This window comes from Bos mutus, chromosome 27 (genome assembly GCF_027580195.1).
Source record: "Bos mutus isolate GX-2022 chromosome 27, NWIPB_WYAK_1.1, whole genome shotgun sequence".
Classification (NCBI taxonomy): domain Eukaryota; kingdom Metazoa; phylum Chordata; class Mammalia; order Artiodactyla; family Bovidae; genus Bos; species Bos mutus.
This window is the reverse complement of record NC_091643.1, coordinates 7,369,780-7,386,106: the sequence shown is the minus strand read 5'-3', so window position 1 is coordinate 7,386,106 and position 16,327 is coordinate 7,369,780. Positions and strand designations below refer to the sequence as shown.

The 16,327-nt window shown below is 49.7% G+C and overlaps 1 protein-coding gene across 1 annotated transcript in view; it reads left to right on the top strand.

The window, feature by feature from the left end:
* Positions 1–16,327, top strand: part of CSGALNACT1 (chondroitin sulfate N-acetylgalactosaminyltransferase 1) — a 338,903-nt gene that overhangs the window by 299,520 nt on the left and 23,056 nt on the right. Inside the window, 2 exon segments of the mRNA XM_070364305.1 lie at positions 1,033–1,249; positions 12,799–12,900. Coding sequence (XP_070220406.1) covers positions 1,033–1,249; positions 12,799–12,900 — 319 coding nt within the window.

Below are 16,327 nucleotides of genomic sequence, written 5' to 3'. Positions count from 1 at the left end.
TGTGGTCAGGCCCAGGAGCCTCACGCCATGGTTAAGTGGAGATGTTGGGGCCTGTGGTCACCCCAGTGAAGGATGCGGTGGAGTCTGAGTGACAGCAATACTTGGAGGGCCCACTGTGGCCCCAGTAGGCTGGCCCTGCCCCGCTGGCTGTGCTGCTGTGGCAGGTGAAGTTACGTAAGATGGGTGCCTACCCCTGAGCTGGTCCCACAGGCTTCATCTACTTCAGTGCTTCCAGAAGCTTCCGTGGGGCCCCGTGACCCACGAGATGGCCCCAGTGCCCCCCATAGATCATTATGGTCACTTCTTCTGAAACGGCTGTCTTTTCTAAGAGATAATTTTAACACTTCTTAGGAGAAGGCAATGGCACCCCACTCCAGTGTTCTTGCCTGGGAAATCCCATAGATAGAGGAGCCTGGTGGGCTGCAGTCCATGGGGTCGCTAAGAGTCAGACACGACTGAGCGACTTCACTTTCACTTTTCACTTTCATGCATTGGAGAAGGAAATGGCAACCCACTCCAGTGTTCTTGCCTGGAGAATCCCAGGGACGGGGGAGCCTGGTGGGCTGCCGTCTATGGGGTCGCACAGAGTCGGACACGACTGACGTGACTTAGCAGCAGCAGCAGCAGTAAGTATAATATTAAAGTGTTTAATCATATGGCAGAAAATGTAGATAAATAGCAGAAAAGAAAAACCATAACCCCGACTAACATCGCAGATGATCTTATTTAGCATAGTTCCCCACCGTCCTTTTTTTAAGACCCCTGAATAAGTATAAATGCAGTTTTCTGTCCAACATCGCACATTTTTTTGGTCGTGGTTTTTCTAGGGTCTTCATTAACTGTGATTTTTAAATTGACGGTATTTTCATTTCTTTGGGGATTTGAGTGGAAGCATTTTGAGTTTTCTAATGATTGTTAGATGTGGACATTTAACCTGAATTGTAAACAAACGTCTCGTGCTAGCTCCCGGCGATACGCAGCGCTTGGCAGCTGAGTTGGTTCTCAGAGCTCTCCCCTCGTGTCTGTTTACAGGGATCTACCGCACAGAGAGGGATAAAGGCACGTTGTACGAGCTCACGTTCCGAGGGGAGCACAAGCACCAGTTCAGACGCCTGGTCTTATTCCGGCCGTTCGGCCCCATCATGAAGGTGAAGAAGGAGCAGCTGAACATGGCCAGCACGCTGGTCAACGTCATCGTGCCGCTGGCCAGGAGGGTGGACAAGTTCCGGCAGTTCATGCAGAACTTCAGGTGTGTGTGACTCGCGGGTGGCTCCTCCCTCTGGCACGCAGGCCCCTTTCTCTCCCTGCTTGGCTCTGTGTTCTTCCTGTAGAGTTGATCGTTGTATTTGCCTTTCCCTGGAGCAATTAGATGCGACTTCCCTGGTGGCTCAGATGGTAAAACGTCTGCCTGCAATGCAGGAGACTTGGGTTTGATCCCTGGGTGGGGAAGATCCCCTGGAAAAGGAAATGGCAACCCACTCCAATATTCTTGCCTGGAAAATTCCATGGACAGAGGAGACTGGTAGGCTACAGTCCATGGTGTCGTAAAGAGTCAGACATGACTGAGTGACTTCACTTTCTTCTTTCTTTCTGGTGGCACAGTGGAAAAGAATCTGCCTGCCAATACAGGAGATGAAAAAGAGCTGGGTTCCGTTCCGGGGTCAGGAAGATCCCTGGGGGCAGGAAATGGCAACCCACTACAGTAATTCTTGCCTAGAAAATTGCCTGGATAGAGGAGCCTGGCGGGCTACTATCCATGGGGTGACAAAGAGTCAGACACTGAGCACTCAGAGCAATTGGAAAGCGCCTAGATTTCCCTTCAGAAGTGCGGGTCAGGAGGTCTGGGTTTTCGTCAGGATCTGCAGAGATGGCCGGACACCTGGGGGTTCTGTTCTGACTGCGGTGGCTCAGGGTGGGGGCCATGTGGCTGTGCTGTCCCCAGCGTGGACTGGGCCCTCTCCCAGCTCCCAAAGACCTCCGCCCTCGTGGCCATGGACCTGTGCGTCTGGCTGCAGTCCGGTTTCCCTTCCTGCCCCGCTCCAGCAGTGGCTGCAATGCTCTCAGAGTCTTTTTTATTTTAACCCATGTCTCCTCCGAGGTTACGTGTAGAATTATGCCGAGAAGTTTCCCAGCCTTCATTTTTGTAGATACTTGAGAAGACTTCAACGGGCTTTTGTTCGGAGGCAGTGGTAGTTTTTACATGTGTCTTCAAGCTCCTGACTTGTAAGTGCTGTGTCGAATCTTGCACGCTTGTGGACCACACTCACACTGCTTGAGGTCAGTCAGCTACCTTGGCCAGCTTATCTTAAAGATAGAAAGTCGTATGCGTCTAATGATACATCTTGGAATATCAAGCTTATTTTTCATCTTTTATTATTAAATGCACATTAAAGTCACTTGGTCATGTCTGACTCTTTGTGACCCTGTGGACTATACAGAATACTGGAGTGGGTAGCCTTTTCCTTCTCCAGGGGATCTTCCCAACCCAGGGATTGAACCCGGGTCTCCTACATTGCAGGCGGATTCTTTGCCAGTTGAGCCACAAGGGAAGCCCATGAATACTGGAGTGGGTAACCTATCCCTTCTCCAGCGGATCTTCCTGACCCGGGAGTCAAACAGGGGTCTCCTGAATTGCAGGCAGATTCTATACCAGCTGAGCTATCAGGGATTAAAAGCCAGTAATGCTCAGTATAAGGGTGTGGTTGATACTTTACATTCCGGGTCGTGACCATATTTGAAGAGTAAGCCTCCTCGACTCCCTGGCTGGGTTTCAGAGATGGGAGTAAAGAAAGCCCATCACTGTGCCGGATCCCAGGAAGCCCAGCACTTGTGTGCCAAGATCCCTTTCTGTCTTTTGTAACCTCACTCTGAATGTGTCCCTCAAGCAGAGGTGACAGCTTCTGTCGAGATGGCCCTCCCCTCGAGATGGTCTCATTCCAGCTTCCAGAACCTTCCCTACTGGCATGTCCAGGCCTAGAGATGTGAACGCCTCTGCGGGCACCAGGAGGGGTGCTGCTCTCGTCCCTGTGTCCTGCCTACATCCTGTCATTAAGCTTTGTAAAGTCAAAGTATCAGTTGCTCAGTCCTGTCCGACTCTTGCGACCCCATGGACTGTAGCCCGCCCAACTCCTCTGTCCATGGGATTCTCCAGGCGAGAGTATAGGAGTGGGATGTCATGTCCTTCTCCAGGGGATCTTCCCGACCCAGGGATCAAACCCTGGTCTCTTGAATTGCAAGCAGATCTTTACTACCTGAGTCACCAGGGAATAGGCTAAGCTTTGTAAATGGGTCCTTAATAAATTTTCTCCAACTTAAAAGAGTAACCCTTTTCTAGCTCAATGTTAAGGTCACAATCCAGGAGTCTCTGGGGCTCCTCTGGCCTGACCGTCCCTTCATTCAGAATCCCTCAGTGGCGCTCCTGACTCCCGGTTCTGTGTGCAGTGTGTGTCAGGTAACTGCCCGAACCCGGTGCGGGCCGGCCGCGTGCTCCGCGTGTGCCCGGTGTGGACCAGGCCACTGCCTGTGCCCCAGGCAGGCTGCCACTCCGGAGAGGAAGCTGGCGGTTGTTTGGACCTGAAGTCGCCTCCCCGTGATTTCTGCCCAGGGCTCTGGTTCTGGGCTCGCTCTGTCTTCTCCGGTTTGGGAGCTGCCTTCAGCTGTGCTGTCCCAAGGGGCTGGCTGGGCTGACCTGCCCTTTCCTCCTCTGAAGAACACGCTGGGGCACACCCCTTGCCTGTCAGCAGTGCCCCTCTGGCTCCAGCCCTGAAGTGGCTGGCGCTCGGCTCCTTTCAGCCTCCCCGGGTGCAGCCATGTCCCTCTCTGCCTTCTCTTCAGACCAGCTCAGTGCACTGGTGGAAACATACATGCTGAGCGGGCTGACCCGCCGGTGGGCACCAGGCTGGAAGGGAAGGCCAGCCATTGCTCCTGAGGCCGGTGTGCCCACTCCCAGGACGAGTTTACAGTGAGATCCGTGGGTCAGGAAGCTGTCTGGAGCTTGCAGGGCCCTGAGGCTGGCTTCAGCACCCAGGCCTCTCCCTGGTGAACTGGACTCGAGAGGCGGTGCTCACCCTGGAGGGCTGTCTGCTCGGGAGCTGGCCAAGCCCTCCCCGCAGGGCCCTGAGCCTGGGAGAGCAGAATTCTCCTGGGCTTCCCCAGTTCAGTCACTGCCTTGGTGTCATGAGGATGGCTGATAATTAGCAGCAGGAGTAACACTGGAAGGGAAATATTATTGAAAAAGGTAAAACTAGTACCTTAATGAGTCTCCAAAGTGGAGGTGACGAAATGAAAAGTAATTCTAGTTAAAGTTTTAAAAACAAAAATTCAAAGCCCCTTTCTCTTGCCTGGCACTGTTCCCTTGCCTGTTGTCGCACGTGGGCAGTGGGGTCCTTGGGGACTGGGGGGGCCCGTGTGTGCGCCAGACCCTCGACCAGACTGCGGGGGATGAGAGGAGCCTGGCTTCACGCAGAGAGGAGTGTAGTCACATAGTTAGAAGTAGAGGCCGGGAAAGCAGGAGGAGAAAGCCTTCCTCAACGGAGGGCGCTGGAGCAGAGCTGACAGCAGAGTCTGCTCCGTGGTCCAGCAACTTCTGAGAGCTCTGAGGTCTCTGAACAGTTGGGCAAGACGGGATACTTAAACCTGTGCTCAGACACTCAGTCGTGTCGAACTCTTTGTGACCCTATGGACTATAGCCTGCCAGGCTCCTCTGTCCATAGGACTCTGCAGGCAAGAATACTGGAGTGGGTTGCCATTTCCTCCTCCAGGGGATCTTCCAGACCCAGGGATCAAACCCACGTCTCTTATGTTTCCTCCATTGGCAGCCAGATTCTTTACCACCAGCACCACTTGGGAAGCCCAAAATCATCTTGTTCTTGTTGTTCAGTCGCTTAGTCGTGTCCTGTGACCCCATGGACTGCAGCACGCCAGGCTTCCCTGTCCTTCACTATCTCAAGGAGTTTGCTCGGACTCACGTCCATTGAGTCGATGATGCCATCCAACCGTCTCATCCTCTGTCATCTCCTTCTCCTCCTGCCTTTGAGCATCAGGGTCTTTTCTAATGAGTCGGGTCTTCACATCAGGTGGCCAAAGTATTGGAGCTTCTGCTTCAGCATCAGCCCTTCTGATGAATTCAGAGTTGATTTCCTTTAGCCCCAATACCTGGGGCTATTTAATTTCGAGTCAGAACTTGGTGAAGGTGACATTTCAAGCTGGCCAGCAGGAAATGGATCGATCCTTCAGTACATGGCTTTAGGACAGCTAATCAAGCAGTAGAAAAAATTTCATTCTGACTTTGCACCAAAACCCAAAGTAAACTCTGGTCAATTAAATATTTAAATGCCATTAAAATGACCATAAGAGTATTGGGAGAAAATACAAACTGGTGTTTATTCAGTGTTCGGTGTTGTCTCTGTGAAGCCACTTCCATCCAGCAGTGGAAACAGTTACTACTGATTCTGAACCATTCTGGTTGTCACAGAAAGTGGAACCGTGAGTGATCTTTTTTCTTCTTTTGGATTCTCTCTGTCTTAGACATTTTTATATTGTTCTGGAAATGTTTATATCGTTGCCCTATTTTTTATGCTTTGTTTAAAAATTCAATGGAAGTTTTTTTGCTTTTATAATTCAAACCTGACTTTTACACTTGTGAAAGTGATACATGGCTATAATGAGATGTTTACATGGCAGAACACAACCAGGAATAAGTTATTTAAAAACTCAGGTTTGGCCCTGCGTCCCTAAATTAACCATTTTAAACATTAATTGAACGTTCTTGGCACCTTTCTTTGCACGTCTACAGATACAAAAATACCACATTTGAAATGCCATTCAGTATGAGACGTGCTTTATGTTCTATTTTTAATGAGAGAATTAAATTTTTTCCTCACTTACATCTATAGCCATGAAATTAAAAGACGCTTACTCCTTGGAAGCAAAGTTATGACCAACCTTGATAGCATATTCAAAAACAGAGACATTACTTTGCCAACAAAGGTCCATCTAGTCAAGGCTATGGTTTTTCCAGTGGTCATGTATGGATGTGAGAGTTGGACTGTGAAGAAGGCTGAGTGCCGAAGAATTGATGCTTTTGAACCGTGGTGTTGGAGAAGACTCTTGAGAGTCCCTAGGACTGCAAGGAGATCCAGCCAGTCCATGCTAAAGGAGATCAGTCCTGGGTGTTCATTGGAAGGACTGATGCTGAAGCTGAAACTCCAGTACTTTGGCCACCTCATGCAAAGCGTTGACTCATTGGAAAAGACCCTGATGTTGGGAGGGATTGGGGGCAGGAGGAGAAGGGGACGACAGAGGATGAGATGGCTGGATGGCATCACCGACTCGATGCACATGAGTTTGGATGAACTCCGGGGGTTGGTGATGGACAGGGAGGCCTGGTGTGCTGCGATTCATGGGGTCGTAAAGAGTCAGACACGACTGAGCGACTGAACTGAAACTTATAGAAAAGGATCTGCATTATGACAGAAGAAATTAGTGCTCTTTGAGAAAATGTTTCTGTGCTATAAGAGATATTAGTTCCTGGGACTTCCCTGGTCGTCCAGTGGATTAAGAATCTGCCTGCCAATGCAAGGGACGTGGGTTCAATCCTTGGTCTGGGAAAATCCGCTATGGAGCAGCTAAGCCTGTGTACCGCACCTGCTGGGCCTGCGCACCCCAGAGCCCATGTTCCCCAACAAGAGAGGCCTCCACGATGAGAAGCCCATGCCCCAGAACTGGAGAGTAGCCCCCACTCACCGCAACTGGAGAGAGCCTACAGGTAGCAGTGAAGACCCAGCACGTCCAAAAATCTAAGAGAGAGAGAGAGAGATACTAGTTCTATCTAATTAGAGGTCTGATTAGAGATGGTTCTGAAGGTAAAACATATTTTACAAAACTGAGCAGACTGAAATCGTCATGTATCTCCACCACATATATTAATGTTAGACTAGATCAACTGAAAAATCCCGGTAAGAAGAAGAGAGGAGCACAGTTATGTTTCCTCCCTCTCCGGGACCCATCTCCCATGTCTCAGCTGCCTGTTACTTTCACCTCAGTGGGGTCTGCAGCCCTGTGTCGTAACCACAGCTTCTGTGTGTCAGTGGATTTAGGGCCTTCATCAGCAGTGCTCCCAACAGTGATGCCTTCATTCCCGAGGTTTAGGGTGCCTGGATTTCATGGTCAGTGTCTCTTCAAGAAGGGTCCTGAGTGCCTGAGAACAGAACTTGTGTTCTGTGCTTGTCATCTGCACAGTTTAGGGTGCCTTGGCTGGGCTTAAAGCTCTTGGGCATGTTTCCTTTCCGCGGGAGGTTGTGGAGGTTCTGCGTATGATAACGCCGTGGAGGAGTGTGAGGCCTGCTCTGTTCTGTCTTTGCTGAAATTGGCGGAAGAACGTCTGCCTTCATTGTGACTCGTGGCCACTTAACCCGGATGCACCTCAGCTCAGTGTCTTGTTTTTCTGTCTCCTGTAATTCAGTTGCCTTATCTGTGGAAGATTGTTGCTGAACCCCAAAAGATGCCGGGATTCTTGGCCTCTGGAGGAGAAGAATTCAATCCGGGGCCAGAGACAGGGCTTGATCACTCAGAGCTTTTGGGTAATAAAGTTCTATTAAAGCATAAAAGAGATAGCGAAAGCTTCTGACACAGACATCAGAAGGGGGCAGAAAGAGTGCCCCCTTGCTAGTGTTAGCAATGGAGTTATATACTCTCCAATAAGTTATTACAATGAATCAGAAGAATGTCTGGAGGTTTGCAAAGATCTACTAGACCCACTCCCACAATCCACATTTCAAGATTAGCCAGAATGCCCTCAGGAAGGAGAAACTGTCCTCAAGCAAGATACATCGCTGCTATATAATCCTTAGCACAGAGTCCAAACCCAGTTGCTAGTTGTGTAATCATCAGTTCCAGGCTTAAAGATAAAAATGTTTTATGTGACTAAGACTAAGGAATGTAGGGAGAAAAAAAAGACATTTGTCCTTTCTTCCTCCTTGAGAATTCCAGACCCCTATCTCCACTTGGAGAGCCCCAGACCCCTTTCTCCTCCTTGGGGACCCTGGACTTCTTATCAACCTGCCTAGGAATTGACTCTCTGATTTGTTGTAGTGGATTCTTTCATTTCAGGGAACTTTTTTGGTGTTCTAATTGCTGCTCTGTTGCTGATTTCTCTGCTTTTCGGACCTACTTATGGATTTCGTAGTTTTTCTCAGTGTATTTGCTGCCCTCTAATTTTTAACGCTATCATCTTTAATCTGCTTTTACACAAGCCTTTCCTTTATGTGAGGAATTTGATTTTCAGATGGAAAGCCTCGTTTCCCTCAGTCTCAATGGCTAATGAAAAGGTAGCTGCCGTTTGTTGGGTGAGACAAAATTTTCCTAGCATGAGACCCTCAGGGCCTTTATTGATGAGGCCATGAACAGGAGATGGGGGATGTTCCTGGACTGACAAGAAGTGATGCGGCTGAAGCTCCGGGCTGTCCCCGCCCTCAGTGGGAATGACACTGGTGTGTATGCGGAGGAGACATATGGACTGCTGTGGTCAGGTGCGCTGGGGCCGCTCGCGGGCCTGTGTGCTCCAGAACTCCACTGTTGCTATGGAGATGAGGTGGCTCTTCACTCCAGCAGGCGCCGCCTCCTCGCTTGCTGTCCGGTAGCCCTGGTGCCTGTCCGGTGGACCTCACAGGGTCCACGAGCTGTTTCCTCTCCCATGAAAGCCCTGGGTGCCTCCACTCCCAGGACGTCTTCAGCCTGGCCCAGAGCAGAGGGGGTGCACCCAGGAGAGCTCGCTTCAGATTCAGTTCCCTTTGCCTAGTGGTGTGTTGGCTTAAACTGACCTCCCCCTCCTTTTTTTAAATCACCTCATTCTGCCTTTTTGGAGACTCTTCTTGCATTTGCTCTTCGGCTTCTCCGTTTCCCTTGGCGTCCAGCGTATCCGTCTTTAAGCACATCCGTCGTTTCGTTGTGTGGTTTGTCTGCAGTTGCAAATTTGCTCGACTTTTATTTTGACACCTTCCAGCTGGACTGAGAACCCTTCCCCATGTTGCTCTGAGCCTTCTCAGACTTTGCTGGTTATTTTTGTTTAATGTTCCCCTGTTTCCCTTCCTCCAACTCTTCTCTCGTCCCTCCCAAGGCACTTATGACTTTTAAACATAGTATCAGGGACACCTTTTACTTGAATTTTCTGCAGAACTTTTTAAAAATTCTCTTCCTGCTTAGCGCTGTTAAGATGTTTCTGGACATTTCTGGGTCTTTAGAAACCAGTGACTATGGACTCTGAGATGGAGGTGGGGCTGCAGCGTGGGCTCTACTGGGTGGGCAGGGGACCAGCCTAGCCCTGCTGTGCACGCGCTGCGCCAGGCCGCCCACGGGGGCCTCGATCCGGGAGGCCCTTTGTCGTCTTTGTGTTCCCTTGCGTAGCTCACCCAGCCCTGTCCCCCACCCAGCCTCACCCCCTACCTCTCCCTGGGCAGGAGATTCTCTGATCAGATTCCGATGCCGCTCCCCAAAAGTTTCTGGTACACATGTTTGAGAAATGGTAATCTACATCATTCACTTTATTTCCATTAAGGTCTCTCCAGGGCCTAATAGAGGCTGTTTTTAACTTCATTTGAGCCAGATTATGTAGAACCATCTGTTCAAGAGAAGAAAACCATCAGTGGTCTCACTTGCTGTCCTGAAATGGGGAGTGTAGGTCCCCGTGGCATGGTCGAGGGTCACTATTGACTCTCACGCCTCAGCACCTCAAATTGTGGCATCCAGGAGTTGTGAGTCCTTCGGTGTGGGGTGCGGGAGGGGAGAGGACCCACCAAGCTGAAGAAGGTTGCTTTCTGAAGCCCGATTCTGACGGGCCCCCATCCCTCTCTGTTCCCTGTATCTCCCTGCTGTCCTCTCGGGCTTTTTCATTTGCACGGGACATGATTAAAGCCTCGGTAGGTTTTCTTCTCATCCCCCATGTTCCTGAAGAGCAGACTGACTGAGACAAGAACTGTGATGTGATTTCCTTGTATTCGCACCTTCTCAGCTGGGAGAGCCCTTGCCCCAGTCCTCTCCACCTGCGGGGCGTCCACTCGCCTGTCTAGGCTCAGCCTGGATGCCGCCTTGACCTTGGTACCTGTCCCCATCTCCCATCAGAAATCAGCCACATCCCCGCCACCCTCCTTTGCCTCATTAGACCTGTTACTGCCGTTTTCCGACCTACTGTGCTTCCCGCTCTCAGCTGCCCCTTCCTTGCTGTCAAGTCCCTGACGTGGGCAGTGTGACCAGTGTCCCACTTTGCTCTGAGCATTTACTGGGTGGTGGGCTTTCAGAGCTAAACTCTGGAGAATCCCAGGAAACCTGGATGGTCCCTCTACAGAGCCACACGTGGTTATTCTTTTACAGTTTTACTCCACTGAGAATTATGCATCACACAGCAATGGGACTCAGTGTTTGTTCTCTCGTCTTTCAGGGGATGCAGTCCAGGGAGACCTGCTTTGAAAAACACGGAAGTTTGTAAAATTATCAGACAGATGGTGATGATGTTCCTCCCTGGGAGGCAGCGTGTGTTGCCCGCTGTGTAGATAGTTTTAATCATGCAATCTCCAATCAGAGGGAGACCTTCTCAAGGGCAGAAATGTCTTACTCGATTTTTAAGACTTCTTATTTGTTGAATGAAGGCAGGAAGGAGTAGATGCATGAATGGAGTGGGGCCTGGAGGTGGCCCTCAGAATAAACTCAGCTTTGCTTTTTCAGGACGCCGGAGCTGGTGAATGAGAAGTAAAGATCCAGTGTGTCTCTGTTTTATTCCTTGAAAACAGGAAGTCCTTTGATGGATTTTAAAATGCCAACAAAGATGTTGCTAGAAAAAACAAGGATGCTTTTTATTCAGGCTCAATGGGTGACCCTCTCCTGATCCATCCTGGGATGGATTTTTTTTCCCGAGTGCACACACTTTAAAGCAGTTTTTCAGGCGCCTGATGCTGTGTGTGCTTTTATTCGGCCCTAGCCAAGGGAGCCCCAGGATTCTCCGGCAGGTTTGCAGAAGAAGTCTTTTGTGTACAGAGAAGTTTGTCCCCCGTGGGTGGTAGCTCCGTCTGCAGGGGCGGGGCCTGGAAGCTCTCAGTTTTGAAACAGGAACAGCACCCCAGCCCTATTCCTGGTCCCTTGTCCGCTTCTCAGAGCCCCAAATTCAGTCTGGTCTCAGAGTCAGATCTCTTCCTTCCTCTGGAGATGAGAGAGAATTCGCAGAACCAAGGCTCTGAGCAGGTGAAGCCTGTGCCTCTTGCCCGGGTCAGTAGACTCTTCCCCGGTACTTCTTCCCTCTGAAATTCTCTCCTCCTCCTCCTCTCTGCACCACAGTCCTGCACATCCCTCAAGGTGCCAGTCATTCCAGCCCGCAGGACAGTCATCCCTTCGGAATTCTGTGTACTTTTTCATCAGTGCCACGAGCTTCCTGATGATTTCATTTGAGCTCATTTATTTCTTAAGAAAGTTTTTGAGGGCAGGAACCATGTCTTCTCTGATCTTCCCAGCAACTGCAGGTAGACAGCCCCTCCTTGATGTCATCATAAAAATCACTGGATAAACTGGCCTCTGCAGTTAGAGCTCAGAGACTCTGAAACTCTGATGGGGTGGTTGTCTAGCGGTTCAGGGAAGTTGCAACACAAAAATAAAGGAATGAAATGGAAGGACAAGCAAGGTATCAGCATTTCCCAAAATATCATCCTGCCAGTAGAATTGTATAAAGAAGACTGAGGGCTGAAGAATTGATGCTTTTGAACTGTGGTGTTGGAGAAGACTCTTGAGAGTCCCTTGGATAGCAAGGAGATCCAACCAGTCAGTCCTAAAGGAAATCAGTCCTGAATATTCATTGGAAGGACTGATGCTGAAGCTGACACTCCAATACTTTGGCCACCTGGTGGGAAGAACTGACTCATTGGAAAAGACCCTGATGCTGGGAAGGATTGAAGGCGGGAGAAGGGGACTACAGAGGATGAGATGGTTGGATGGCATCACTGACTTGATGGACGTGAGTTTTAGCAAACGCCTCAAGATAGTGATGGACAGGGAAGTTGCTGGCGTTGCTGAAGTTCATGGGGTAGCAAAAGAGTCAGACACGACTTAGCAGCTTAAACAGCAGCAAAGTAGAAACGTACCTTTAAGTTGCTTTCAGAAATCTGCTGAAATGATGCACAGACACATACGCATACCGTCAGCCACAGAGCGGGCAGTGGGGAGCAGGACGGGAGTCCACCCGCCGGGGAGGGTGCCGTCCAGCAGCGGTGCTTCTGGCCTGTCGCCCTCTCACCGCCATGACGCTGGCTGTCCCCAGGGTTTCTGGAGGCCCCAGAAGAATAAGTGTCTTTTAACCTTTGCTTGTTCAGTCTGTAAGACTATTCTGTGTTGCACACACAAGAAAAGGCAAGGACGAGGAGTCCGGTCTCACCCTTGCTGGACTTCGGTGTTCTCATCTGTACAATGGGCTCTGTCTTCCGTCCTTCATAGACTTCTTGTGGCAGAGAAAGGGACGGCCCCAGTGCTGTTCTGGACATTGGATCCCAGCCCCAATAGGCTGGACCCGAGGCAGGTTGAGCCTGCACCCTCTTGCATCTTGCATTTTCATTGACCAGATCTACATGTTTAAATTCCATGGTTTTCTTGGTAAGAGAAATAGGAATACGGACGCTGAGACGAGCCAGCCAGAGTGTCCTGTCCCGTGCTCTGCTTTCCTGGTGGCTCGTTCCTGGGGGACCCTTTTGCACTTTACAGAACAGGTATCTGGGCTTCGCCTGTCATTGTGGACCCAGGACCAGACTTCCGTGTTTTGTTTTCCAGGGAGATGTGCATCCAACAAGATGGGAGGGTTCATCTCACTGTCGTTTACTTTGGAAAAGAAGAAATGGATGAGGTCAAAGGAATACTTGAGAACACTTCCCGGTGAGTCCGAGGTGAAGCCGTGGTCGGGAGTCCGGCACCTGAGCCTGGGAGGAGGTACCTGAGCTGGTCCAGGCTGTTTTATGTGCTTACCGCTCCTGGCCTGACCCGGGAGAGTGACGGGCTGGCCTGTGTGTTGGGAGGATTGAGGGGTTGCTTCTGCACCCTCCATCCTGGGGACCGCCTGCCTCACACACATCCTTGTAGTGTGGGGCAGCGACTCGGATGGGTGGGGGACAACAGCCCAGAGTGGCCCAGGTAGGGGACAGGGCTTCTCTGGCCCACCATGTGGGGCCCCGGCACGTGTGGGGACTACACTCAGCAGGGATGGAGTTGGGGAGCATGGCCATGTGGGGAGCTGCTTCTCAGCCCTGCTCTTCAGGGCTCCTTCTCATCCACTTCGCAGATGGGCTCACCCTCTGACTCTCTCATTTGCACTTTGAGATCAGAGAGGGGTGGGTGGTGATGACGGGGGGGTGGGGGGCTAGATTCACAGAAGCTATTGAACCAGCACCTTTGGACGGAGGCTTGTGGGTTTCTACCTCATTCATCAGTTACGTGGGGAATAAATGTATTAAAAAAACAACAGAGAGGGTTTTTCCCCCTACCCAAATAAACGAACAAACATGTATTTAATGGGTACACATCTGTGGCATTTTCTGCTTGTGAGGAGGCTGGTGGTACTGTCTGCTCACTCCTCCTGGTTTGCAGCTGCAGGTGAATGACCAGGTGGGTGGTTTCTCTGTACGTACGTCTTGGAGGGTGGTCAGAGGTACTGGGGGCGGAAGTCATCTGAGTAGGTTCATCTGGTTTGAGTATAAACAAGTCCCTCTGTTTTCAGTCTCTGGTCAAAGCATAAGATGCTGAGACTAAGTGCACTTTTTGTGTTCAGGCTTTGTTACTAATTTTGTATTACCGAGCACAAGATCAGAATGGTAGTAATTATTCAGACATCTGAAGCAGTGCACTGGTCAGATTCTATCCACCCTGACTTTTGTAAATGAAGCTTTATTGGCTTGAAGGCCTGCTCATCTCTTTCTGTATCATTTATGGCTGCTTTCATACTCAACTGCAGAGCTGAGTAGTTATGACAGAGACAGCGTAACTCACAGAGCTAAACTTTTTACTATCTGGTCCTTTATAGAAAAAGTTTGCCAACCTCTGTTCTAAAGCAATAAGGAGTTAAAAGAGTTTAAAACTAGTACCAGTTTAAAGCCGTGGCGCCTGCCGAAGGGAGATCAAAGAGAATAAAATAATTGAATATCCTAAATGTAAATGAAATAGAAATCTCTCGACTCCAACGCGTTGCAGTATCCTTTTCATCTCTACTTGGGAGTGAGGAGCGGGAGTTATTAGAATTGATGTCCTCTGCCGGTGGATAGGTTTTAACATCTCTGCAGGTAGCCACGGGAGGTGTGGATCTTTCTCACGCCTTCCAGATGATTCTGACAGGCAGCCCAGATTGAGAATGATTGTCTAGGAAAGTGGAGGTCCCTCCAGGGGGCTGCCTGAGCTACCTCCTTTAAGAATATTTTAAGTAGAGGTCCAGGGGACTCTAAAGCACAGTCAGGCTGGGTCTGGCATCTTCCAAGGACATCAGAAGGCGGTTAGACATTTGCTGATAGATACATCAGGCCGACTTTAGACGAGTCTGATGGACAAATGGGAGGCCACTGAGGCTGTGTTACAGGAAATGCTCTGTCCAGTGGCTGGAGTGCCCGGGACTCTATCAAGGCAGTTTCTTCCATATCATATTACCTGGCAGGCTGAATTCACACTCAGAGGGTTGTGTGGTCAGCCAAGAATGAATAGAATCTGAACAAGGACAGTACAATCATTCCCAGGGTAGGGATGGTTTGGAAAACTCCCAGAGACGAAGCTAGCCCTGAAGGGGACTTCGTGCTAGAGCCTGAGCCAGTCTTTGAAGCAGCGCTGCAGAAACTTGCTGCTTCCCCGCTCTGATCACTGGTGACACCACGGTGTTGATGTTGCGGAGGCCGTGGGGCGTGTTCTGCCCCCTCCTGGGTGTTGCTTTAGGAATGCCCTGCCCTCTGCCGCCAGCCTGAGCTGGTTCCCCACGGCTGCTGCCTGCAACCCCGTGGAGCAGATGGAGTTCCTCATCACCCGCTGTACCCACTCGGCAGTCCCCAGGCTCTTACCTCTCCCATCGTTTTGATGGCTCAGTGCCCCACAGCCGCACGGGGGCGCAGCTCACCCTTCATCCTCACTCGCTGTGTTCCCTTGGATCTGGGTTCCCTCCACCCTCCTTCCTGCTTCCTCTGATGCTCTGTCCGTCCACACCCAGATCCCCACTCTGGAGCTCCCCCTGCCCTGTCCTGCCCTCTTGGCTCTGACCACCCTCTCCCTCAGCATCTCTCATACACGCTTCCTGGCACATTTCTATTGTCCTGACTAGGCTATCTGCTGCTAGAGTCTCGTGCTTCTGTGATGCCAGCCCTCAGCATAGGGCCTTACCCAGTTTTAAAATGTTCAGTGTCCTTTAGGAGAAGGACAATGCCCAGTTGTAGTAAATTTGTACGTAGTAATCTATGTAAAACACACAGAAGAAGCTTTATTAACTACCATTTTTATCCTTCTCTTAAGATGCTAAAACTTTAATTAAAATGCATCTCATTTTTTGAATAATATTAAAATATTATTAAATTAGTAAATAATGTTAGATCATTATTATTAATAATTATTAAACCATTGTTATTAACATGAATGATACCACTTAATGTTTGCACCAACCTTATAAGATAGAAGCTGTTATTAACCCCATTTTTTCTTTTTATTTTTCTGCACGGCATGTGGGATCTTAGTTCCCCTACCAGGGATCAAACCCGTGCCTGCTGCAGTAGAAGCGTGGACTCAATCACTGGAACTCCCTGACCCCATTTCTTAGGTGAAGAGGTGGAGGTTCAGAGAGGTTGGTACTCAGCCTGCCGCTCCTGATCCGGGTTCCGGGCAGACCTGAACCTCATGTGTAACTTCTAGATTCCCAGTCTTAACATCCCAGCAGATTCTCACCCTAAAAAACCATAGCTGTTCGTTGATAATAGTAAGATTTGAAACCAGTTTCAGTGAAATTTATTTCACTTGGCTATCAGCATTGTGATAAAACTATTCTAAACCTAGCTAATATACACGTATTTTAAGAATGTTTTGGAAAAGTCTAGCTTAGTGACCAGCGTGCACTGTTTGTCATCTCTTGGCTTATGCTTACTCCGTCGAGCTTTCTGTTTCCGCGGACAGCTACCTAGCAGTGTTTCCCAAACTACAGTTTGTGATTCATTAGTGCTGTGAAATCGATTTGATTTGAGTGGATTGTGTGCAGTGTTTTCAAAAAACCAAGGTAGAACAGGACAGAAGATTATCAAAATGTATCACGAGTAGTAAAGATGAAATATTGTTTCATGAAACTTTAATT